Source organism: Pseudopipra pipra, chromosome 19 (assembly GCF_036250125.1).
Source record: "Pseudopipra pipra isolate bDixPip1 chromosome 19, bDixPip1.hap1, whole genome shotgun sequence".
Taxonomy (NCBI): Eukaryota; Metazoa; Chordata; class Aves; order Passeriformes; family Pipridae; genus Pseudopipra; species Pseudopipra pipra.
In genome coordinates this window covers 6,087,215-6,113,030 of record NC_087567.1, presented here as the reverse complement: position 1 = coordinate 6,113,030, position 25,816 = coordinate 6,087,215, and the positions used below count along the sequence as shown (strand labels likewise).

Here is a 25,816-nt window from a genome sequence, read left to right as displayed (position 1 = left end):
AGGCTGAAACCAGGGAACGGCTCAGGAAACACAGAACGAGCAGTTTGGGAACATTTTCTGCAGCGCTGTGTGGCCTGGCTGGAGACAAAGCCTGAACTCACCCACTGAGGGTGGGTGGCTCAGGACTGGCTGCTGTGGCTCCGACAGCCCCTCTTGGACACAGCGATGGGATCAGGCTGCACAAATCCCCCTTGGCTGATCCCTTTTGGTGAGGTTCTCAACTGTGATACCCAATGCAGAGGGTACAGTTCTGCTTGCTGCTGAAGAGCACCCAGGAGCCAGCGATGGGAAAAACAGATGGCTCCTGCCATCTCACACTCTGGGCCCTGATTATCCTTCCCTTTTGGGCCACAGTGTTCCTGTGGGGTCCAGAAATAGGCACCAAGAAGAAAGGAATAAACCCACTGTAGCCAAACATGTGCATAACAAAATATTTAATGTACCTTGTCTCAAAGGTAGGCACACGTTGTGCTCAGATGCTTTCTGAAAACAGCAGCTGCGAAAGATCCGCTCAGGCAACACAGCAAAACACCACAGAGTTACAGTTCTACATCACAAGAGAAACTTAAACCTGAATTAAACACGATCTATTCCAATCCCGACCGTAAAACATTCATTTCTTTTCAAAAATGATGCTGTGTAGCTCTGGATGAGCATCCTGAGAGCAGGACTGTCCTAGGAACTGGAGGAGCCAGCCAGCGCTGCAGGAAGCAGCGTGTTCATCACAGACCTTGTGTGTTCACCCGTCCGAGGCCGGCTCAGCGTCGTGGTGGAGCCAGGAACAACTACAGCACGACTCCTCTGCAATGCTCTGCCTGCTAAGGAGGTTTTGGACTGTTCTGATGGTAAAAGGCACTAGAAGAAAACAAATGCAACCGCTGAGCAGCTTGTGAGGTGAAGTGCAGGCAAATCCCCGTGATAGGATTACCTTGGAGAGAAATCCCACTGGCCAATATCGGGCACAGTCGCTGCGTTGAGTCACTTCACACTGAGCCTCATTGAGTCACTTTGCACTGAACGGGAGCAGCAGCTTCCAAGAGGAAATCTGTCCCAGCATATGGGAGAACAAGGTGACTATAGATCTCTCCTCCTCTAATTCTAGGAAATTTAGCTCCTAACAGAGTGTGTTTTGCCAGAGCAGCAGCAGAAATAAGACCTTGTCCTCCTAGTGGTTCTTTCAGCCTCATTCCCAAAGAGAAAACAACATTTCTGTTACAGTCATTTCCTCCAGCAAAATGCACATGAGAAGTCTATGAGGGACAGGTGCTGCTCACCAGAGACAAGTGACTGCTGGATGCAACTCCCAATATTGTCTAGTTGAGGTTGTCATATCTTTCTCCCTCTCTCACTGGAAGCCCAGGTGCCTTTTGGGCCTGTAACATTTGTGACTCACAGTCCAAAAGGCCCTATGCCAAAGCCCTCCGTCCAGGGAGTGTCTCTTCCACAGCCTGGGCCAGACTGGCACAACTTAAACTCCGACTTTGCCACCTGTTGGGTGGAGGCAAGCTCAGTTAATGTAGAGTTGAGGAAAAAACTATCCCAGAGGGGAAAAGCTGCTCCATACTCCCCAGTGCTGCCCTCTCTGTGGGGCAGCCAAGCTGCACATGCCTGCATCACCCACAGCACCCCAGAGGAACGTCAGCAGAGCACCGACTTTCCTCTTCTTTCCCACTGCTGAGTTCCCAACCAGTTTCCACATTTTGTGCAGTTTAGTGGCAGCTCTTTGACATAAAGTGGAAAACAAGTCTTGCAACGTTCAGACAGGACGGATGAGTCCCATTTCCTAAGGAAGCCTAGGTCAGCACTGAGCATTCTCTGCTGTGGCCTGTCCCTGCTAACCACGAGAGCACTGCTCTCACCAGCAGCCAAAAGACAATAACAAACCCAACCTGTTTGTGTCTGTTTTGAAATGAGACATTTCTCTCTCTCAGAAGGATGTCAGGAGGCTGAGTTCATTCCTGCTTATGATGTCTCTCCAAGAAAAACAGGTGAACAATAAACAAAGGCAAGACATTGTTAAGATTTTGAGCAATCTCAGAAGAGCCTAAATAACACACGAAGATGCCAATAGGATTGAGGCACTTTGAGAAACTTCATTCCACATTCTTTGCATTTTCTCCTCTGAACAAAACTGCCATTTTTAGAGCACATGCAGCTCACAGCCCCTCTTTGAGGGTCACATATCGGCCTCCTGCCTGACACTGACACTGCTCAGGGAATTTAATTTTATGCAGCTCTCAGTCACCTGCAGTGAAACAGCCACTTTGCACTCCAAGATCTCAAACCACAGCAGACATAAAGTTATTTGGCCCGGGCTTGCAAGGAATCTCTCCAGATACCTCAGCCACCAGTGAAACAGCTGCTTTTTAAAAACAGCCTCTCACAATAGCTCAGGATAAGTGAGCAATGCTGATACGTTCAAAACACCAGGAGAAGTTGTGTCAACGGAATGGAATTGGTCACGCTGGAATTTGGCCAGACCATTTGGGATTAACACCCTGAATACTGCAAAAGAGCTGGGGAAAGCTCTGCGTTAAGAGAAGAACCATGAAACCATCCTCCAAATAACTCAGGATTCTGCCCTATTCGCCCCTCACAGATGATTAAAGTTTGTACAGCAGGGCTCTTCCTCGGGACTCTTCCACACAGCCCAACCACACCCTGCCCAGCTTGAGAACACACAGAATAAAAGAGGAGGAAGAAAGTAATTTTCCTCTTTTCCACTGTTACGTAAATCAGAGTTGCTGGTTGGTTGTTTTGCTGGCTTTTTTAACCACTCCTAAAACCTTTGAAACTCCAGAAAAACACTTCTCCGGCTCTAATTCAATCATCCTTCTCTTGTGAAACACCACCACTGCTCAGCCAAACAATTCCCATTTGATGTTCATTCCTTTCACTTCAGCTAATCTTGTCAAAACATTTTCATCTGTTAGCGCCAGTGTAGGACTGAGGTTCAGAAATGTTTTGAGGCCACTACAGAAATACTTGCTAGAAACATTCAAAGGTGTTTGTATTATTACTAAATAAATAACAATAATAAAAATTTACGAGTTTCCACAGGACCTTCCCTTCATTATTCCAACTTAGAGTAAATATTTCTTAACTCCACACAGCATTTGTTTACTTGCTGCACTGAAGCAAAGAACCCTGAAGTAAGAATTAGGCTTGTGCGTTGAATCCCTTCAGAGCAGGGCTCTTAATCTGCAGGTTTGCTTGTGAAAAGTAAGAGTGAGGCAATGCAAACCCCTAAGAGATGCATGGCCAGACATACCCAAGAAGAGAAATGGGAGCTCAGGATACAATCAAGCTCACTGGAGTTAAAGAAAGAGCAAGTCTGGGTCAACATGATCAGAGAAGACTCTGTGTTTAAAGTGTCTGGGAATGCACAGCCAGCAAGTGGTGACCAAGCAGCATCAGCTGGGAGCAAAGGAAAGGAAAACTGAGAGCCTGTGCACTCAGGTGGTTTTACCTGACTTCACTCCAGCAGAACAGAGTGACCTGTGTAACACCCAGACAAGGATTTGGTGCAAACAGCAGGATAGAGCAAGGGAACAAAGCTGTGCAGTGCAGCGCTAGGAAGGGGTGTTTGGTCGGTTAAGCTGCACTAGGCTGGGTCAGGATCCCTCCCTGGGATCCAGGGTGACCTCAGAAATTCACCCACTTTATTGGGTGCCTTTCCAGAGCACAGTTGCTGCTAGGGAATGGTCTGTTTGTTCCCTTCTCTCCATTAAATGCGTGCTTATGAGAGGAGACAGAGCTAATAAAAGTGCTCAGTTGAACAGCCTCCAGCAAAGCAGTTCAGTGTCTCCAGCAGAACTGCAGTCACCTTCTCCTTCTGCTTGGTCCCAGGAGGTGATTTCCCACAGGCTGGAGACGCTCTGGGAGCTCTGGCCTTTCCAACATGCTCGTGACAGAGCAAAGCCATGAGTCTCCCCTCCTGAGGAGAACAGGCAGCCACAAACATCCCTGTCAGCCTTCCTTCCTCCCAGTGCTGTTGGGGCTCTTCAGGGTGCACAGGAGGCTGCAGAACAGCTCATACCAGAAGAAGACGAGGCCAGTGGAGAAGGCAGCCTTCAGCAAACTGGGGGAAAGGCCCTTAAAGAATCCACCTGAGCCCTCCTCCCGCATGATCTGCCTCATGCAGTCCAGGAAACCCCTGTACGTCCGTACCTGGGAGAGAAACGGCAACAAGATTAAACAAGAGAACTCCAGGACGACTGGAAAACAACACAAAGATCTCCAAACTATACCACAGAAGCATAATCTCAGCATGCAGCCTGGAAATGCTTTTCTGGCTACTGTTATAACGATGTGAAAGTTTCAGAGAGGCAGTTCAGAGAGAGCAGGGTGGAGGAAAAGCACACATTTAGCACCAGCAGTGGCTTATGCAGATCATTCTAACTGTAAAATTTCTGTGCAACAACAGCATGACTTTAATTTTATGGCACAAGTTTACAAGTTTGTGAAGTTTATTTCAGATTATTTCAGATTGTGCTGCTACTGTTTTCCATCCCCTTCACTCTTTAAGAAGGGACAACTTATGAGTTTTTTGACAGAAAGAAAACACATCTACAGGACTTCAGAGTTTCCAAATTAGCTGTCTGCATGTCATTGTGTCATACTGTGCAGTTTTAACATCCTGTGACACATCAGTGCTAAGAACAAATTCTGTACTTTGCAGGAAGAGGAAAAGCATCCAATGCAATCAGTTAAGACTTCAAATTCTTATCCCAGAGTTTCTTAGGGTACAGACTGATTTCTTTCTCAGATCCAAGGAATTTGAAGGAAAAACATGAACACAACAGGTACCACTGGTGGATCGTCACTGCATTCCAGTGCACTGGACTGGCTCCATAGTCATGAAAATCCATCACTTCCAACACTTCTCACCTGCCCAAAGGCTGCCCGACCGTGCTCAAAGCCACCCACTTGCAGTCGCTTTTTGACCACGTCCAAAGGGTACGTGAGGGTTTTGCTGATGATCCCAGCACAGCTGCCACAGACAAGGTTTTTAATGTTGCCTGAGAAGCAGAAAGGTAAGAGGATAGCAGGGAGGGAAAACAGAGGATTAGCAGGAGTTGTGATTAAAGATCATAAGACGTAGGTAAAAAATCACTTTTCACAATAAGTAAGGTCAAAAAGGCCCTTTGAAGTTACATGACACAGTTTGGGCCACAGCACCTCAGTCTGTATTTTCTAGGTCAGGCTCACAGTGTCCACTGGAGCCAGAGCCCAACAGTTCCTCTTGGTCCATTACACTGACTTATGGTTTTGCTCTGCCAAACCTAACCCCCAGTCACCAGTGAACTTGCTGCCAGTGGATGGAAACATTTTCATGCTGACAGCAAAAGCCTGGTCACTGGATATTTTGCACCCCTGATTGCTCAAACTGACTTATTGTGGATTGGAATGTGACAAGTTGGCACTGCCTGACAATTTCAGAGGCTTGTGGGAAATAAGTTCTGTGTCTTCCCAGAGTAACATGACACAGTTCAAGAAGAAGACCCCTGGCCTGTGACACTTCACTTTCCCATCCACTCATTTCCATCATGGTTATTCCATAACAGGAGCTGTTTGTAAACTCCACTGTACTTACTTTGGCAATATCTGTGCAGGGATAAGAATGAGAGGTGGGAAATAGAGATACTTTTCAGATGTCGCATCAAAAAGGGTGAAAGGACTGAGAACTGAGCTTACATCAGTCACCCAGACTAACATTCCTCCTCCTTCCCTCCTGACTGCAGACATCACTGCCCCAAAGTGCCTACCTCCTTTCTTTCCTTCAGCTGGAATCACCCATTCTGAAAATTGCTGCAGGATGTTGTAGAAGAAGAACTGGAGACCAGCATATGGGAAGATAGCAATGAGTGTGGGGGTCAAACCTCTGTAGAAAGTCCGAGGCCCTTCTGTCTGGTACATGGTCACTATTGCATGGCGAAGGTTGGGGTAGATCTGGATGAGGAAGAGCAAACCAAAGGTCAGGTCATTTCCCAGTAATGGGGATAGGAACTTCCCATCACCCAAAAAAACAACAGACTGTTTTAAGCACAAAGTGATGAGCAAGGTGACTTTGCATACCCTCAAACAGAGTGACTTAGAAGAAACAAGGCACAGAGCTGAGTCCTGAGACCACTTGCATCACAGACATGATGTTTATTTTTGTCTCAACAGCTCTGCTTATTCCTGCAGCACAATTCATATAATACATATTGTGATTCTACTGCAGGCTAACTAAAAACCCAGAAATGGCTCTGATACAAATCTATCTACCTCTGGTTGCTACAGACCTAATTTACATGGAGACCAATTCTTGTGTAAATAAGAACATGAAACACAGGTGAAATGTAACTGGTTTCAAATATCATCCCTATCATTACCTAAACATGACTGTGTAAGTGGAAGATTTCAAAACCACAATGTTCAACAGCCTGAGGAAGGGATTGTATAAATGGCCAACAGGTGAAGTGAACACTGAGTTATCCTGTTAAGGACAGTTTCTCCTTTCTGGATCATCTGCCAGGAGTCAAACACAATCAGGAGCAGCAAAACATAATTAAGAAAGCTGTGTCAACAGCACAGTGGTAACCTGGCAACGGCACAAACACTGCCCATCACAGCACCTGCTCTTTCATTCTAACCCACAGGCTGGGTGTGCTTTCAGACCTCCTGTGTTCAGATATGTGAAATATCGTGACAGTCCCAAACCCTGCCCCCTCAGCCTCACCTTGGGCTCTCCCTGAGCAGCGAAGCGGGTGCGCAGGGTGTCCACGGGCTGCACTGCCACGGTGGCTGTGCAGGCAGCCAGGCCCCCGCAGACCAGGTGCACGAAGGAGCCGCGGGCGCTGTACGAGGTGACGTTGTGCACCAGCTCTGTCAGGCTCTCAAACGCCATGAACTTCCAGAAACAAACGGACACAGGTCAGGGAGTTGATTCTTCTGACTCACAGGGATCTCCCACTCCTCTCTTGTTTCACCAAGAGCTCCGCCCCCCTGCTTGCAACCACCTTCTCTGTCTGTCCTTCAAAAGTCCTCCCCAACTTGCAATGTGTAAAAGTCACTAAGCAGCCCAGGGAACACCTGGGATATTCTGGTCTCTGACACTTCTGCTAATTCTTGCATTTGGAATCATGAAAAACTCACTTTAATGCTCTGTGTACCCTGAAGAGCATTTACTGTGTTACAGATACACTGTCCGTTACCCTTTCAACCACTGTTCAAAAAACTATTCTCAATATTTACAAATTAACAAGAAACATGCTGTGTAAAACACCCTCATCAGCTTCACTGATTTTTTCCTAACAAGCCCTTATAGTGACAGCACAAACAAAAGCAAAAAACTACCCTGGCTTGGGACATCAACAGTGTCAGGAGTAAACAGGGCTTGCCTGTGACACCAGATATAGCCAGAGCTCAGTTTGCTCTTGTTGTGCTTCTGGCTGCTCAGCAAGCTCAGGAATATTAACTCAGGAATTATACATCAGCTTTATACAGCTACACATCCTCGAGACTGGCACTAGTTCGTGTCAGTGCAGTGTAAGCCTGGGCCTTCCCACACCTGCCCACGCAGGGAAGGGAGTAGGGCAGTGCCCTGTGTGCTCACACTGGGCCCAGGTGATGTCAGGTCACCTCACCTGAACAGCTCCGTAGCCAACTGAGAGGAACTGAGCGGGAACATGGCCCTTCCAGAAGGCTCCCAGGCCCTCCTCCCGGAAGATGCGCTGCACAGCTTGCAAGATGCCGTGGTACTTGGCCGTGGGGTTTCTGGAGGAGAGCTGCTCGATCTGGAGCTGGAGGAGAAGGGAGAAAATATTTTCCATTTCACACTTCAACAAGGTTCAAGTGTCCAGTTCAGGAATCCACAACCCTGTCAGTCAGCCAATGCTAAAATATGACATTCTGCCATCCCACAGAACCACACCCAGATCTGACTGGGATGTTATTTATGTGGGGCTCCAAAAGAATAAAAACGTGTATGAACACGAAGGTAAGCAAGTAGGGATGGGGGTGAAATTCAGTCAGGTAGTGGAAACCATTCACAAAATCAGAGAAAGAGAACAAACTACGAAAAACACGCGATGCCATTCAAAGGGATCCCATTCCCGCACAAGTTAAGTTATGTAAGTAGAACCGCTGGTCACAAGACAGCCCTGTTACCTTGGGTAACCTGTACACACCGCCGCTGAGGGCTGAGAAGCAGATTTAGTGCTCTCTGGCTGCACAAGTGACCTGTTCACCCGGGACAGGATCCGCTCTGCTCCCTGACAGGCTCTCCCACCCGCTGCCCCCGAGCGCGCCGCGAGCGAGGCACCTGAAAGCGGATCTTGAGGACATCCAAGGGGCTGATCAGGACCCGAGTGACCAAGCCGGACGCCGACCCTGCTGCGGCCGCTTCCACCGTGGACACGCACTTGGCCTCGGGGTCGTAGCCCACCATGCCTGCCGGGTGTCCTGGGCGGGGGGAAGGGGCTGTGAGCCCTCCTCACACACGCGGCTCCGTCCCGCACCGAGTCCACAGCCTCACCCCCCCGCACGGACCCTCCACCCCGCAGCCCACACAGACCGGCCTCACCACCCCCCCCGCGTCCCCACAGCCCCGCCCGTGTAGGACCGGCGCGGGTCGCAGCGGATCCCCGGTGCCACCGGGGGCGTCGCGGCCCTGGGCCGGGTCCCGCCGCGCCGCCTCACCCACCGGCTCCGCACTGCGCCTGCGCCGCGCGGGGGCCGCTGGGAGGTGTAGTCCCGGGAACGGCGCCCGCCCCGGCTCCGCAACGTGTGCTGGATGGGGCGTTCACGGGACCGCGGGGTCAGCGAAAACACCTCTGGGATCATCGAGTCCAACCTATGACCGAAAATCACCATCTCAATCAAACCATGGCACCACGTCCAGTCTTTCCTTAAACATCTCCAGGAACGGGGATTCCACCACCTCCCTGCACAGCCCGTTCCAATGTCTAATCACCCTTTCTGTGAAAGAATTCCTCCTCATGTGCAACCTCACAGTTTGAGCCTATTACTTCTTGTCCTGTCCCTTGTTCCCTGCGAGTAGAGCCCGACCCCCCTGGCTCCCCCCTCCTGTCAGGGAGTTGCAGAGCCAGAAGGTCCCCCGGAGCCTCCTTTTCTCCAGGCTGAGCCCCCCAAGCTCCTTCAGCTGCTCCTGGTACTCCAGACCTTTCCCCAGCTCCATTCCCTTCTCTGGACACAAGAAGAGCAACACAGCCCTGCACGGTCCCATGAGCCAGAGCCATGAGAGGGGAAGGTCAACTTACACAACCATGGCAGCTACAAATGCTTTCTTGCCTCTATAAAGCACAGGGGAAACAGGGTTGTCTAAGCTACCCCAGGAACAGTAGCACACCACTTCGAGCAACATGTTCTCTTATGGCATAACAAAAAAGCCAAGGGCTCTGAAACACACTGCAAATTTTCCATACTAACTTCTGACACAAATACAGATCTAATCATAGGAATATCCAGGCATTTCTGAGCAACCACCTTGACATCATCATTTGAACATAATAACCAAGAGCAACTGTTTAAAAAACACCCAAGCTCTCCTGTGGGCCTCTTCCTGACATGTATCACAATTGACTACAACATTCACGTTATTCACAGGCATTTTCTGACCGTAAGAAAAGGCTGGGGAGAAGCTGCAGAGCCCACGGACCAGCCGCTCCTGACAGGTGACCTCCCAGCCTGCCTGCACACCTTGTGAGCACAACTGAGCAGTTGTTCAGGCATCAGAAGTGAAAATCTGCAGGGCACTGATGGAGCAGAGCCAAAGCCACAACAGCCTGAGCCCCAGCTGTGCTCACATCAGCCATACACCCCCCTTCCTGTCTTCAGCAAGACACTCCACAAGTGTCTGAACAACGATGCTCAAGAGTCTGAGCATTTTCAGGCCAAAGCACACCTTGCAGCTTTTCCCTCCCACAGCAGTTCAATATCATAAAAATCATCTCAATCATATTTTGGTCAATTCACTGAAATAACAGACAGATGCTCAAGTGAAGAATTCAATGTATATTTATTATTCACAGTTAATTACTATCTACCAAATGCTGCTGCAGAGTTAAAGGATTAAGTACATAGGCCTTTTTTTATTTAAACACTGATTTTTTTTTAATATATATACACACACAAGACATATGTCTGCAAGGCTGCATGATATACACCAATTCCAAAATAAGGAAACAATCAAATGGTCCAGGTGTAGAATGCCATAGATTCCTTTTCCAATCACTTTACAAAGAGGGAAGAAAGTGAGTTGACAGCTAGCAAGGAGAGGGGGAGAAAGTAATACTCTACAGGATAGCTCTCTCTTTCATTTGCTGGAAAATTAAAGTGTAAGGCAGAGTCCATCTCAGGAGTAAAACACTTGTAACACTTAGTACAAAAAAAGGCACCCTCCAACAAAAGATTGCCCGTGCTCAGACAGGGCGGGAGGAGATCTCCGCTGCAGGTTTGGATTCGTTGGTGGGGTGAAGGGATCCAGCCAAATGGCCACCAAAGGAAAAATAATGCAACTGAAGATTGGCACAGAGCGTGGTGTGGATTGATTGCCTTCCTTCCGTCCAATTCAATGTCAAAGTGCCCCGGTGAGGGGCAAAGGGCCGCCAGAGCCGCCCCTGGGGTGTGGGTGGGGAGAACAGTCACGGTCACACACAGCCTGCTGTGAACGGGAGCTACTCCAACAGTAACACTGACCTGAGGAGGGAGGAGAGACTGGAGAACAGGGATGGCCAACTCCACTTCTCAAGAGCAACACGACTGCAAATGTTCCCTATCCAGGCCGAGGAGACAGGCTGGTCACATGCATCACATAGAGACATTCACTAAGAGCGTAAAGGTTTTTCAAGCACTATTTCTTGAGGTTTCTCTGCGTCATAAAGTTTTCCATCAAAGGAATGTACATTTTATAGGACATGTCAGGGCTATTATTCCTCAAATTCCCCCCTTAACCCTCCCTCCCCAAAATATTTTTCCTCATTTTCCCTAGTCATAACTTTCCCCTTTCTCTTACTTCTTTTGAGGCTCCTGGTTGCAGCTCTCCACCTCTGAGCAGCCTAAGTTGCCACTTGAATGCCTTGATTTTATTTTCCTTGGAATAAGGGAAGTTGAACAGTAAGACAAATCTGAAGATTAAAGCTCCGTCTCTGTTTGTAGATTTTTCTCAAGTGTCCATTGATAAAACCACCCTCTTTTACCCCCTTCCCCCAAAGTATTTATTTACATGTAGGCAGAAAAAAAACCCTCTGAAAAGCTCTGGACTGTCCTTTTAACTTAAAAAATAATAAAAAAGAAAATAAGGGAAAGGCACTATGGAAAAATTACAGAATGTGCTCAACCGTACACCTTTAAGAAAAAACAAAAGAGCTGTCAGCACAGCATTAACAGACTTCAGTTGTACATTGGAGTTTCTCAAAGCAGCTCTGTGACTCAAAAGAAAAAATAGAACAAAAAGCCACACAACTCTTCTCCCTTCCTCTGCTTGGAAGCTGCTGAGCTTCAGAAGAAAGTGCCAAAGGAGAAGAGACAATAAAAGTTAGATTAACACCTCATCTTTCCCAGGCAAGAAGAGCTGAATGTTGAAGGCAAAAGCAGAGACTGATGATTTTTGTTTTTTTTTAAAGGCAGGACTGTGGATTTGGTTCTTCTCTCATGTCCCTTCATGTCAAATGAAGACCGTTTGCAGAGAGAGAAAATACCAGCAGAGTTTCTCCCTTTTCCTTTAACTGCATGGCTAGGACTTTATATGGCATTAAAACTTCATGCACTGATGGACAGAGGAGGAGGGGGAAACAAGAAGAGTTGTGGTGGTGCGACCTTAAGTGACCTTAAAACACTCATTCGCGACAAGAGTGAATAAAAGGGGATAACCCAGGAGCAGCTGAGGAAATTTGTTATTTTCATTTTTCTCTCTCTCTCTCCTTTTTTTTTTTCTTTCTTTTTTTTTTCTTTAAGATAAGTTTTGGTGTGTAAGTTGAACTCTTCCCCCCCTGCCCCTGAAGTTCCGTACTGAGGGAAGGAGGATCACCTCACGGTGAAAGGTGACTCTGGTTTTATCGCCGTGTGATTTTAGGTCACTGGCTGCAGTTAGGCTCTGTATGTGTATTTACTGTTTCTCTGGTTTCCTTAAATAATCTCTAATATTTATCTCTAGATGTTCCGGTTCACTGGGGTCACGTAGTTGCGTGGAAACATGCCCGTCTGTCCGCGGCAGGCTCCCTTCCACCAGTTGGGGTCAGAATTGTCAAGGACTTGGATAAAGTCTCCACGATGGAAGCCCAGCTCTCCTTCCTCTTGGGGATCAAAATCAAACAGGGCTTGAACGTATGTTGGTTGCTGAAAGGGGAAAGAAAAACATATACAGAGTGAGAATCACCCTCGGCACTCAAGACAGCTGCTCCCTGGGGCAGGAGCTGCACTTACACCCCAGTTTAACAATAAACATTCTGGCTGTTTTGTTTCCAGCTTCCAATATCTGCAACAAGGTGCTGAAACAGGAAAGCACAGGCTACAGAAGACCTTAGAAATAAGACAAGTTTCTGTGAAAGAGCTGAAATAAAGAGAGCAGATAATTCTGATGTTTCTCTAGTATTTTTCAGTCTTTGTGATCCACTGGAAATCTGTGCTCTATTGCAGTAGAATCATCTTGCTGCTTATTCATCCTGTTGTCACCTGGCAGCACAAATATTACTAATCTACCTGTGATACACAAAGTTCACCCTAAAAACTGGATGTTGGCATTTTACACATTTTCCTTAAAACTCTCTTCTGTCACAGAAGACTTTGCCTTGTCAGCAAACACTTCCATTCTTATGCTAACAGTTCATTTAAAATGCATTTGCAGTCTTGAAATCATGAGGCCAGGAAGGACTCTTCATGCTTGTCCTTTTCAGCCAGGTATTTTCTCATCCTCTGTTTATCCCTGACCCAGCAGTGCAGAGCCACATGTTAATTCAGACAGACTGTGACACAGGGTGCAGCTGGAGAGCAGTTTGATTTCCTCACCCTTTTCTTCAAGCTAGAACCAGAATGCTGCACGCAGAAGGCAAAAGGATTTATCCAAAATTGACAAAACATGCAGTTACATGCAATGTAACCCTCTGATTGACCTGGGAAATGAAACAAAACAGAGAGCTGGATACACACAAGCTGCTCTGCTGGCACTTCACAATAGTTTTTGGGTTTTTGTAACACTGGTTAGATCCAAACCAGAGCGGGGATGTTCCATATGCTGTAACCATCTCTTCAGGAAAGCCCAGCACCAAATTCTCACTGGATCTTGAGGGGTGCAGTTCTGGCTATGAACCAGCATACAGCAGAACAGAATCACAGAATTGTTTAAGTTGGAGAAAACCTTTAAGATTACTGAGTCCAACCATTAACCCAGCACTTCCCTATCCTTTCTTACTGTGTCCTATAACAGGAGTAAATCCATTTTTAATTCAAAGGAACCAGATGATGTTCCTGCAACAGAATCCATAAACATTACAACAAGCCAAATGTTCAAGCAGCAACAATAACACTTTGCCATAGTTCAAGGGAGACCTGGGAGTGCAGGTAGGCTTTGCACAAGAATGCAACTTATTTACCAGTATAATTTTGACAGCAGGACCTAAAGATACACTTCCACAGACAAGAAAGATCTCAGTCAGCTTCTTTCCATCCCTATTCATTTACACTAAAATGCAATCCCACATCAGACTGTGGATTGGGCTGTAATAGCCCAAACAGCACACTCTACAAGGACACTTCTCTTACCTGTGGCACCTGTTCAATGTCCCGGAGAAATATCTGCTGGTTCCTGGAGACAGATGTGGATCTGTGATAATCTACCAGCTCGTTCAAAGAATTGAACTTCACCACCCAGAGGAAATACTTGCCAGCCCCATCTCTAAGCACCTTGAAGTGCTGCACATCATTTCCAAACCTGTGTGGAAAGAATGAAACACACAGAAAAGCACATTATTAGTCACCAAGCACTCCTCTTTTGGGGTCATCAGCACAGAGTTTGGAACGAAAAGGTCCTTCAGGGCACAGTGAAAACTGTCAATGACATTGATAACAGATGCAGCCCCACAGCTGGCATCCAGCACACGTTCTTCTTGATGTATGGTGTGTGTACAGTCACCTGTGTCCCTGAAGATGGTGCAGAAAATCCCAAGGACAAATGCCATGGACTTTGCAAGGTCACATTAACACAGTTGCATCCTGGTACCTTCCACTTCACATCCCTAAATACAGGATTTCCAAGTCAAACAGCACAAGCACTTCAGTTTAGCTCTTCACACCCAGCAATTTCACAACTGACTCCAGCCAGTTTCAATTTGTGTTACTCCTGCCATGGTCCTGTGCTTGTCACAGTCCCAGTCCCTCCCTCCCACAGCACCACTGGGCATGTGCAACAATGCAAAGCATAAACACCGATCCCATTATAGGCAAATTCCTCAGAAAACACTGCCATGGGAAGGGCAGGATTGTCTCTTCTGGCAGCCAGTGTGGATTTGTGCAAAGGATTGTCTTATGAAACAAAAAGACCTCTCTGGTCCTTAAAAAAAAAACAAAACCAAAAATTGACAAAACCCCCTCTAAAATCCATCCAAAAAACCACAAAAGCCCCTCAAACCCCGGAATATCTGAAAGGTGATGCTGCACACATAACAAAGCAACTTCAGTTCTGTGTTAACAACTTTTTCTGACAAATTATGGCATTCAGTTGAAGCTACATTTCCAACAGTTTTATGCTGAATAAAGAGGAACTCCAAAGAGGTCCATTGGGATTTTCCAGATGAATGGCATGTTGGTATTTTTACTTCAGCCTAAAACACTGAAAACAGAAGACAACTGTTCCCACTTGGCATGCACAGCTTCCATACATCGGCTGCAGAAGCAGACACTGCTTTGGCTACAAAAAGGTGACATGGAACAACTTGTGAGAGCTGCCTCTGCTCTGCCTTCCTCAGCCTGGGAGCTTCTCACCATTTCAAATCCGACAGATCACCGTTTAGGAAAAGGACTTTTCTAAATTATACAAACAGAAAAAACCCACACAACTGAGACATTACCACCAGATGGCAACACTAAGCTGAACAGGAAGGCAGAGCAATGCCATTGTAACTTTCTGTTTCTTAAAGGAATGCACTTTCTGGAAGGAAGCTTCCATTCATATCTAATATTCCAGCTCAGATGATTGTAACCAAGACAGAAATATAAACATCTCTAAATTCAGGGGCCTTAATCCAGTTTGTTGGCATGACTCAGTGCTGCTGTGCAGCAGGACAAAAATTTGGTTACGGACCAAAGATGACCAGAAAAACAAACAAACCTTGTCGAGACAGATCACTGATAGCCACAGAAAATACAGCCAACCAGGAATTGAGTATGAATAATAAAAAATGTTGTTAGGATTCTAAAGAAAATTTTGTTTATTTGTGGTAGGAAAGGGAAAGATTACAGAAAATAATACAAAAAAAGCCAAAGTCAACAAACTCCCTCTGACCCCCATCCCATGTTAAATTACATCACATGCCCTTTCAAGTTCCTAATGCCTCTATTATACAGTGACTTCGGATCACAGAACCACAGAATGGTTTGGCTTGGGAGGGACCTTAAAGATCACCTGATTTCAACCCCCTGCCATGGGCAGGGACACCTTCCACTAGACCAGGTTGCTCCAACCTGGCATTCCAGGGATGGGGCAGCCACAGCTTCTCTGAGCAACCTGTGCCAGGGCCTCACCACCCTCACAGAGAACTTCTTCCTAACATCTAATCTAAACCTCCCCTTCTTCAGAAGTGCCTGGGACTACATGAGCCATGTGCCACCAGGTCAGTCCTGTGGGATCATGCCAATCAGAGCACAGATATTTGTTCTATTAGACAGGGAATAAACATCACTAGAAGAAGAGAAATGCTGTGGGGCAGGCATCTGGAAAATTATTCCTGCTCCTCACCATTGACAATTACCTGCCCTTTGCTCACCAGTCCAAAGGAGCAGCAGATCCCTGATTACCACATAATTGCTTCTGGGCATGACTTACTTGACTGAGAGGGAGAAGTCCCCGGGAGCACTCTCACTCTCCCTGATGAGGAAGGCACCATCATGTCTCTGTTTGCCCAACATCTCCTCAGCCTTCGCTCGGGGAATCTTTCCAAAAAACCACCTGTGTAGGGAGGAAAAGAAAACAACAGGAAAAGTTAAGAATTTTAATCCCTTCATGGAAGAACAAGAAACAGCACAGCTATAGAAAGATCATGTCTATGCACTGACCCATCCTGCACAAGTGGAAAGTGCATTTTGTATAAAAATCAATTTCTATTCTCTTTTAGATTGGGTGGTAAGACACAACTACTTCACTGAGAGAATCAATATCTTCATCCAGCAGCTGTTTGCTCCTGCAGCTCAGTCCAATCTTTCTGAGCCCCACCAGAGTATTGTGGTCCAAGACAAGTATCATCTGTCAGAAAGCTGAGGCAGGTGCCAAGAGAGCAGTTACACACAGACCAAGTGAGAAAAGTTCCTTCAAGGTCTCTGCTTCATTGCAGAGGAGTCTGAGCCAGCCACACGATTCCGTTACAGGAAAGATGCTGGTGGATACTTGTTTCAGAAGCCTCTTTTCTTGCTTTCTCCTACAGGCAGGACAATCCAGTAGCTTTCACAGAAGGAGTCACATGAAGAAGCTGCCTTGTGGAAGCCACATCCAAAATTCTCACCAGCCACAGGCCAACCATAACACTGAGGCTGAACCTCCCTCGGGCCACCCGATCGATCGTCAGCACTGACCAACAGCGCCGGTCACAGGATCCTCACCCACATCTACATTTGCATTTCCAGAGTAAACCAAGACTAAAGTCAAACAAGGGCTCAGTGGACTGTCACATGGCATGAGAAAAGCAGAACCATCTTCACAACTAAAAAGTGGAGCTTTCAGTTCTGGGTAACAGATCACCCAAGACAGCAGCACTTATCACAGCCCATAACCACACAGAGGACTGACCTTAGAGGAGAGCATTTCATAACAAGAGCTCTACTCACACTGTCTGCAGTGAAGGGTTTGGTGCAGCAACGAGACAGGAGTTGCAGAATCCTTCCCGAAACAGTCGCTCTTAAGAGAAGTTGAGGCTTTCATGAAGTCACAAAGTCACCAGATATTTCTGTCTAAGAGGAAACTATCTCTAGGGGTGAAGGAGGACTGATTTCTCGATTAACAGACATGCTTAACTTGCTTGAAACTCTTGTTGTGTACTTTTTAAACCCCAGAAATCTTTCTCCCTTAAACATCCTGTGATAAAGAACTTCCTGGCATTTTGTACTTTCTGGCTGGTTTAGCACCTGTGCTGCTTCTGGGTGCCTGAGGTGGTGGCAGAGGTGCCCCTCACTGCACTCTGCTGCCTCTAAAATCAACCAAGAGAACCCATTATGTGAAACTCCCTCAGAATTCGAAGGTAATGTATTTTTTCCTGGGCTTTTGGCACTATTGTCACAAAGACAAGGAAGTCCTGAATTTTGCCTCTGCCAAATGCTACATAAAACAAGTTTTATACAATGATTTGCGGTATCTCACCATATTTCTTGTTTACAAAATGTCTCGATCCTGTTCAGTTCTCAAATAATTCTCAATTAGTCACATATGACTTGAAAGTGAAAGCCTCATCTTAAAAAAACACAAACAAAAAACCACCTCATCCATGTCTGTAAAATAGAAGGAAAGCCTGAAAGAGCTTAACAGAATCCTTCCTGAAGGCTCAGCAGTACACCCCCTATTTTCCCCCTAAATTTTACTGAATCACCACAAAGTAGAATTGTACTATATGATTAAAAGAATTAACACTTCCAAAGTGACAATACTCAAAACTCTTGAAGTTTTCTGCCAGCTGCTTCTAAGGCACTTGAAATAGAGAGACTTTCACAATTCTTGAACTTCCTTGCAGTTTTATGGCTTCACTATCCCATTAGCAAGAGAAAAAGAACCCCAGCTAAAAAGATGAAAAGAAGTCCCACAGAAGGAAGAAACAAAGGAAGTTACTTTGCAGGACTAATGTCTACTTTAAAGCACACTTGAAAAGCAGCAGAAGTGCTGTGCACATATGACTCTTTGCTACAAACTGTCTGAAAAAATGAACAAAAATCACAGCATGTCAAAAACCCCACATGGAGAATTAGGTAAAGTGACCACGATGTTCCCAAGAGCTTGAAGGGCCAAGCCTGATAACACTTGTCTCCAACTAGCTCTGCAATGGAGCTGAAACTCAGCCAGTCAGCACTGCAGAACCAAATCCAGGCATTCCTGCTGATGCTGCAGAGCCAGAGGGAGATGCACGGATTGGTACAACACAGGTTCTCATTGCTTCCAGCCTCCTTTCCATTGGCAGTTTGGCAATTCTTTTGGCTTCACTTCTCACAACCATTTCACTTGGCCCATTTCCTCCACAGAAATCACAAAGCTGCAAAGTCAGACCTCAGCAGTATCCCCAGGACAAGCTGGTTATGAACACAAACACCTGAGATAGCCTGGATCAGACTCGTGGGGTTTCATAAACAGCAAATTCTTCCCCTTCCCCCTTCAAGAGAAAGGTGTCCTGTCACTGAACTCTCTGCTGTGCCTTCACAGGAACCTCCCTGCCCAGAGCTTCCTGCAGCTCTTCCCTGAGTGTCCTGTCTATCTCTGCTCACATCTTTGCTTTGTTAACTGAGGTGGCAATTCAGATTAACCCTTCAGAGCCCAGGGGACTCAGCTGGTGACCGACAGGTGCCACAATTTCCTTTCAGCTTCGTTTGCTGGTAGTTACAAAGCAAACTGTAAGATTTGCAAAATGCAAGAGGAAACTCTGCATTTAATACCAGCTGTGCAGTTGGAGGATTTCAGTCTTGGATCCTTGGACAGGCTTTAAAGCCATTTTAAGTCGCTTTCTTCCCAAAACCTCTTGAAAATGATTTGACAGTAGTCTGAGAAAAGGAACATTTTCTTTGTGACTGGTAAGCTGCCTGCAGTTTGCTTTTTATATGACCTGTATGACTAGAGAGCTCTGCATTACAGCTAAGCCAACATCATGCTATAAAAACTTCTGCACAATTTCCCAGGGTTGTTAATGCACTAGTTAAGACTCCCAGCATTGCTGACACATGGAGCTGACTCCATCCAGATGCCATCAGCAGTTTAAACATCTTCAGATAAGATCAAATTAACTATGCTTAAAACCCACGTCCAAATTCACCCACTTGCAGGCTCAGATATTGTTCATTCCCTTTTGATACAAAAAAAAGTGAAAAACTGACAGCTCTATCCCTCTAAAACAAAATACCTTGGATGATCACAGAATAAACTGATCATCACAGGAGACAACACCACAGTACAGCTCAAATGCCTGCAAAACTGTTGTGAGAAGATGCAACCATCAAATCAATGAGAGAGAAATTGCAATGTGAATTTGTGATCCCCAGTGGCACAATCAGGGTAAACAAGACATGTTACTGCAGAAAACAAGGCTTTAAACAAGTTTAGAATTTTCTTGTGTGTCCTTGCTTCACTTCCCACTTGGCTGCAGTAAAGTATTACACCTCCCTTCTTGGGGCACAGTCCCTCAGAAGCTTCCTTCTGCTATTTCCAAAGAGCCCTTGGAAAAATAATCCTTGATTGCATTTAACTGAAGTATCTTCATTATATAATGACAGCCAACACTTAAATCAATCATCAGTTTTTGGGAGCAAATGAAACACTACAGCTCCTTGCAGAAACCTTGATTACAGGTTTTGCTGCTCCCTCCTAACCTTTCTCTCCCCTTTGAATCTGTTACCCAGAGCTTGCTGTTTTCTTGTTCAGATGTTGCAGGATCTCAAAGGCTGGCAGAACCAGAGTTTAGTAGCAGACAGCAGAAATACATGAGCTGACACAAAGAAAACACCCAGTCATGAAATGCTACTGTTTTCATATGCTGGATTCATTCTATCCAAGAGATGTTCACAGTAGTTACTCAAGGGCAGCTCCCTGGAGCAGCAAATCAAGGCAAGGACACTTGTGTGACAGCACACAGGCTTTGAGGTTGGCCTGTCTTGTGAGGAAGGTGTCGGCTCAGATGACTGTTAGAAGTCCTGTCCAACCTAAACAATTCTGTGATTCTATACTGAGGATGTGATAGATGTACTACAAATTCAGCCCCAAATATCCTTAAACACTTTTCTGGTGAGCTGTGAATGCCATGGTTTTTACTCTTAGCTGCTCAGTGGGTAAAATAGAAAAGCATGAGAAAACCACAAAACACTCTTTTTCTGGGGCAGTGGTGGTGACAACTCTCTAATAAAGAGTTTTCTGCTGGTTTATGCCTGATAACCCCAAGGTTCTGACCCTAAAAAAATACCAGAAAAGCTTCCCAAAATACCCTGCTATGCAGCTGCTGTGAAAGGAGTCACACAAACACTACAGCCAGAGACAACTCAGCAGCCATCCTTTACCTGCCCATACATTTGGGTAGAGCTGTAAGTTACATTTTAGCAGAAAACTTCCTTCTGTTTGAGAGGATGTGCAAAGTCAGAGCAAGGGAGCCTCTCCCCAGAGTTCAACTTACGGATGTGGTTTCATTTCTATGTAGTTCTTGGGAATGAAGCCGTCCTTTCCGTTGAGTTCTGCCTTGTACCAATTCTGATCACATTCTTCATTCAAAACCTGGAGGAAGCAAACAAAGATTAAGCTTAGCACAGTTCAAGGTACAGCAAAACTGATGAGGGTACCAGGTTGTTCTTCCCACCCTTCTTTCAAAACTGCTCCTGTGAGATGAACCTGCAAAAATGGTGGTGGTGTCTGTTCCACTGCATCTCAGGAGTGTTCAGAACTGTCATGAGCAAACACCAGAAGAGGCCCAAGCTGGATACAACTGGAAGTTTCAGCTGTTTTTGCCAATGCAAGTTAAAAGCAGCTTAAATCAGGCATCAGAAACAGTGATTTGTCTGTTGAGCACATTTTACACTAAAAAAGAGAAACACATTCAAACAGCAAATACAGCTGAACAAAGTTTCTTCTTTTTATTTTTTCAAGGGGATACTTTTCTTAGTGTAATTTTAAAATGAATAAAAGATCTCGAGTCACAAGAGAGGAGCCACATGAAAAGGTGGCTTTAAAAAGCACAAATTGATACTTCAAAGCAAACCTGCTCTAAGTACTTCGGTGCTTTATTTTTCATTGAATTTCTGTCAATAGGCAAGTCTGGTACACTGACTCAAAGCAGTCTTTCCAATATAGTTCTATGTTCTGTAAACAAAGCCATGCCATAGTTTGAAACTACCTCTCCTCAAGATGATTTTACTTGGTGTTGGAAGTAAACACTACAGAAAACCTGCCCCCTTCTCTTTAAAATTAAGGACCATGGCAAAGGTTTTCCTCAAGCACTTTCATTCCTTCTCAGCTTTCTCAGGAGGATCTTTAACTTTGCAACAAAATGCTAGATCTGAGTTAAAAAATAGAAACTTAAAGCCTCAAGTCACAGAAGTATCACATGATTAGCATTGCCTGAGTGCAGGAAGATGAGGAAATGCAAAGAGAAAGACAACATGAACACAGATCCAGAGATCACACGCTACATGCACACGTAGTTATAGTGAAGGTATCCTGAAAAACCCCAAACTAATTCTTTTGCTATGTCACTATGTTTGTTTGTTTATTTGAAGGATGATGAGAGGAATTGAAAAAAAGAGAAAGTAAAAGCAGACAAGAATTTGCAAGGGCAGGTCTTATTCTTACAAGTTGATTGGGAGTGCTTCAGAAAATTAAACTCTAAAGATCAGTGCTTGCTGCCTTTCAAAAACATGTGACACACCAACACCCTAAATCTTCCTCACTGCTGACTGATAGGTATGACAGAGAAAACCCTCAACACCTACTAAAATGAAATGTGGTAAAGGACAAAGAAAGCAAAATGTGAATCTCCTCAGTGAATCACAATGGTAATAGTTACCTGGATGCTCCTAAATTCCCAGCCCAAGAGGCTGATAGGAATGTGCATTCCCCAGGTGCCAGCACTTCCACAGGGGAACTAGCACAGTAGCAGGGATACATCTACAGAACTTGAGGTGAGCAAAGATATGCACCTTTATGGCCCATTTCAGGATATTTTCAGCTGAAGAGACTTTAATACTTAGAAGATCCCATGTACTTTCACAGGGATGGAAACGTTCAAGCTATCACTGGTGCAGTTACTGCTTTGGGCTTCCCTGTATTTATTTACAAGCTCTGTTCCAGTGAGCACAACAGAGTTCAGTCACTGAGGAGGAATAATCTGAGCACAGGTCACGAGCAGTTCAAGCGTGGCTCTGTTACAGGCTCTGAGGTAAGAGCTCACACGGGGAGAGCTGACATGGATCAGCTGATGTTTGCTGGGCTGCCTTGGAGCAAGCAAACAAACGTCCCACCCACTGCCCTGCCCATAGGACAGCGATCTGTGCAGAGCCTGATTCCTCCACAATATGGAATAAAGGTGGGTGATGTCAGCAGGAGCTCTGGGACACTGAACAAGGATGACAGAGATCAAAAGCAACTGTGTAAAAAAGTGAGTTGCAGAGAGATCAGGGAGGGCACAAGCTGAAGCCCAGATCTTACTCAGTCAAGATTTCGGCATATGGCTTGAAGGCCCAGGAAGTTTGGCTGTTCTGTACCTCAGCTGCTTTCACCCCTTACAACACAGGCACAAACGTGACACGTTTTGATGTGATTTCTCATAAGCCAAATCTCACACAGTGGTGTGCATCATCACCATCAAACCTTTGGTAAGATCATGTACTACACACTGGTTTCATTACCATCAGAGAGCAGTTAAGGCACATGGTAGTCTGCTTTTCCAAAAAGAATGGGTAAATTGTAGTTTCATCTGAAGGACCTTACCACATTTTTGTGCTTTTGGCAGTTGGTATTAAAAATTATCAGAAATTCTAATGCCCAAATGTAAATTACTTTAATGAGTTTTATCTTGCTCTGAAGATATGCTAATAGATTTGGAGGAGCCAAATCACATCGGGCTTGGGGTACTCATTAATGCCTGGCCTGAAGCCAAAGCAGTGCTGAGGGATGCATTGAGCTTTGTGACCAGAGTAAAAAAACAGCTGGATAAAAGGCAGAGTGAGGTGAAGTGCCTACACATCTACATGTACAGCCTGTTCAGGGGACTTGTGCTGCAGTGGTGAACCCTCCACAGCTCCCCCCTCAGTGCCTTTGTTTGCTCCCAGCACTTTTTCCTGCTTCACACCCAGACTGCCGTTATCTGCACAGCCCGTTGTCCTTTCTAGGATCATTTTAACAAGCTGTCACAGCTCCATTCACACCCTGGCAGACATCCAACTCTCCATGCCCTGTGTTATGGACCAGAGAGCTCACACACACACGGTCAACCCTGTAAACACCCCTGTTTTCCCCTTTCTGACTCTTCCAGAGGCAACAGAACACGCTGTTTTCTTTCCAAAGCTCCGTGTTCCTGTATCATTTCAAGAGGAGTCCCCTCCCCAACACAGATCTACAAAATCATTTTTTTCTGACAGTGTCAGACACCGCTGGAGCTGCTCCCAATGCTTAGTCAAGCAAAGCTGACTTGTATTGAAGTGCCTCAAATTCAGGACAACTTTGGGGTCACATGCATGGGGCTGGAATTCTGGTGGCTGCTCTGAAGTTATGTAGTTATTATCATGACAACCGCAGAACAGTCCTGGAAAATTTTGGCTTTCAAAAAATCTTATGCCACTAATATCCATTAGTGAAATACAAAATAAAAAGTAAGTCAGGAACACACATGGGAAGCCTGTGCACTGGTGTATCTGCCTTTGATGTTTACATCTGACATTGCTCTCTCTTAAGTCATTAATCCATCAAAATGAAAGAACTCACCAAGTAACCAAACAATTTTTTCTGCAAAATCTTTTAAGAAAACCATCCAGTAAATCCATCTATCCCATACCTCCAACTGGCCTCCAAGTGATTTCCAGATAATAATTCAGATTAAAATTTATAATCTGGATATTTAAAACACGGTGCTATGAGTCTAACAAAAATAACTATTCTGAACTTGAACTACAGTAAGATGTCCTGGTCTTACCAAAGCTACAAAATTTAATCTAAGTACCACATGCATCACTGAATTTTGCTTTGAAAATTTCCTCAAGTACAAATAAATAAAATTAAGTAACAAAATTAAACTTAAAGATTCACTGCTCCAAACTGGACAGCCTTCAAAGTCTGCAAAACATCTAAAACATTGATCTCAACTGTTCAAAAGTGCTGCTCTTTGGATAGGTCAAAACATAAAGCTTTCCTTTGCATCCAGTCCCCAAGGCTGCCATAGATCTAATCACTCTATGCCAGAGTGACTCTTCCTTTCACACTGGGGCATCTGTGCCTGAGAGGAGGAAGGAGGAGGGATATTTTTAGCCCCTGCATTTGAAGCCGCCATGTGATGTCCTCAGTCTGCAGTCGGCCCTGCTTTACAGTGAGAGGGGCTCAAATGCTGCCAGGCAGTTTCCCCAGTTTGATAACAGGTCTCTTATCAACAAAAGCCCATCTGTTCCCATGGAAATGAAGAGGAGGCACCAGGGAAGAGTCACACAGCAAGGCAGCTCTCAAGTTTTAGTTAGAACAGTTCACACATAACAAGCATTCCCCAGCCGTGTTCAATTCCATACCTAGCGAATATTTCCAAGCACAGTTTTTCCTTGGGAATTGTTGTACACCAGATTGAGCATCTCAAAACCTCAAAACAACTTTCAGGAACACACAGGCACTAAACTGGAACATAACAAACAGATCTGGCTCAACTCTCAAGCTGACATCCAGATGCAAACATGAAACTAAACACAATGCCTTGAACGTTACGTGCTTGTGATTTTAGCCAAGTTAATCATCATTCTTGGGTTTTGGAGAGACAAAACCCAAAAAACTTACTAAGAGAGGGGTCTGAATGTTGGCTGAACTTCCTCTTTTCCCTGAACTTCAAGTTTTTGGGATTCTTGCTGCGCTCACTGAAACAGAAAGTAACCCAACTGGTGCAGTACCACCTGTGAGCTGCCAATGTGGTTTTCCTCCTCCACAAAGTTGCACTGACACCGCCACAAAGAAAATGAAGCACTATATTAAAAACATTCCCAAAGTCTCAGGAAAGTGCTCATGACACTCAAACTAGGGCAGGAATTAAAATTTATAAAGTGAACAAATGTTTTGAAGGCAGCAGTTCTGCCACTGAACTTGGAAGCCAGGGAATTCCTTGTCCCAGGATGGAATGGCCTCTGGGAGGAGAGTTATCACCCTCAGCAGAGGTGCTTTAACACAGCTTTTCATTTCAGAGAAAAATGGCTCATTTTCTGCTCCAAGAAGAGTTACAAACTAGATACAAACGAGCAAGCAAAATCTGCTTCGAGGCAAGCTATGCCTGGATTCAGCAAAGCAAGTTCACCACAGTCCATTCTGTAACATTTTTGTGCCCTGCAAATTTACTGTAAATGGCACCACAGGATATTCAAATTCATCATTTCAGTGTTTTGCAAAGACAACCCAAAACACGGCCTGGTCCCCTGCAGCTCCCTGTCCGATCCCCGTGTTGAACAAATGAATCCTCCCCCCTCTGGCTGCCTGTCACATCACAAGGTGACTGTGCAGCAGGAATGGCATCTTAAAGAAACCTGGAGGAATCTGCACATCAAAATGGCACTGTGATTCAGGCCATGCCAAATCAGTTTTTCTTTTCTTGATTTACTCGTGACACACAGTACAGTTAATTTTAACTGCAAACTTTCAATGTGAAAAGATACATTAGACAATTAAGGTGATTCAAGAACACATAACTGCTGA

The 25,816-nt window shown here is 45.4% G+C and overlaps 2 protein-coding genes across 6 annotated transcripts in view; both read right to left on the bottom strand.

The window, feature by feature from the left end:
* Nucleotides 1-419: 419 nt before the first annotated feature.
* Nucleotides 420-8,688, bottom strand: SLC25A19 (solute carrier family 25 member 19). Of its 4 annotated transcripts, none has more exons than XM_064675886.1 (7): nt 8,561-8,688; nt 8,309-8,448; nt 7,632-7,787; nt 6,725-6,895; nt 5,769-5,952; nt 4,891-5,021; nt 420-4,170 (listed from the first exon to the last, which is right to left on the bottom strand). In XM_064675886.1, exons 2-7 carry the CDS (start codon nt 8,432-8,434, stop codon nt 3,970-3,972), a joined length of 969 nt encoding a protein of 322 aa, XP_064531956.1. In that variant the 5' UTR covers nt 8,435-8,448; nt 8,561-8,688; the 3' UTR covers nt 420-3,969. The 4 variants fall into 4 exon arrangements, with proteins under 4 accessions (XP_064531956.1, XP_064531957.1, XP_064531958.1 ...); XM_064675887.1 differs by having other exon boundaries at nt 8,609-8,627; XM_064675888.1 differs by having other exon boundaries at nt 8,570-8,588.
* Nucleotides 8,689-10,005: 1,317 nt separating this feature from the next.
* The window catches only part of GRB2 (growth factor receptor bound protein 2), a 54,478-nt gene continuing 38,667 nt past the window's right edge, over nt 10,006-25,816 (bottom strand). For both annotated transcript variants that reach the window (XM_064675898.1, XM_064675897.1), the window contains exons 3-6: nt 20,565-20,662; nt 16,043-16,165; nt 13,765-13,933; nt 10,006-12,342 (exon numbers count right to left, since the gene is read on the bottom strand). In XM_064675898.1, coding sequence (XP_064531968.1) covers nt 12,157-12,342; nt 13,765-13,933; nt 16,043-16,165; nt 20,565-20,662 — 576 coding nt within the window. In that variant the 3' untranslated portion in view covers nt 10,006-12,156. The remainder of the gene's footprint in view (nt 12,343-13,764; nt 13,934-16,042; nt 16,166-20,564; nt 20,663-25,816) is intronic.

Bases quoted from the DNA above. Each gene is read 5' to 3' on its own strand.
- SLC25A19 (XM_064675886.1), bottom strand. From the start codon at position 8,434: ATGGTGGGCTACGACCCCGAGGCCAAGTGCGTGTCCACGGTGGAAGCG. The intron at 5,953-6,724 runs GTGAGGCTGAGG...TTCCTCATCCAG, and splicing joins CTGCTCAGGGAGAGCCCAAG to ATCTACCCCAACCTTCGCCA. The intron at 4,171-4,890 runs GTGAGAAGTGTT...TTTCTCTCCCAG, and splicing joins GTCGGGCAGCCTTTGGGCAG to GTACGGACGTACAGGGGTTT.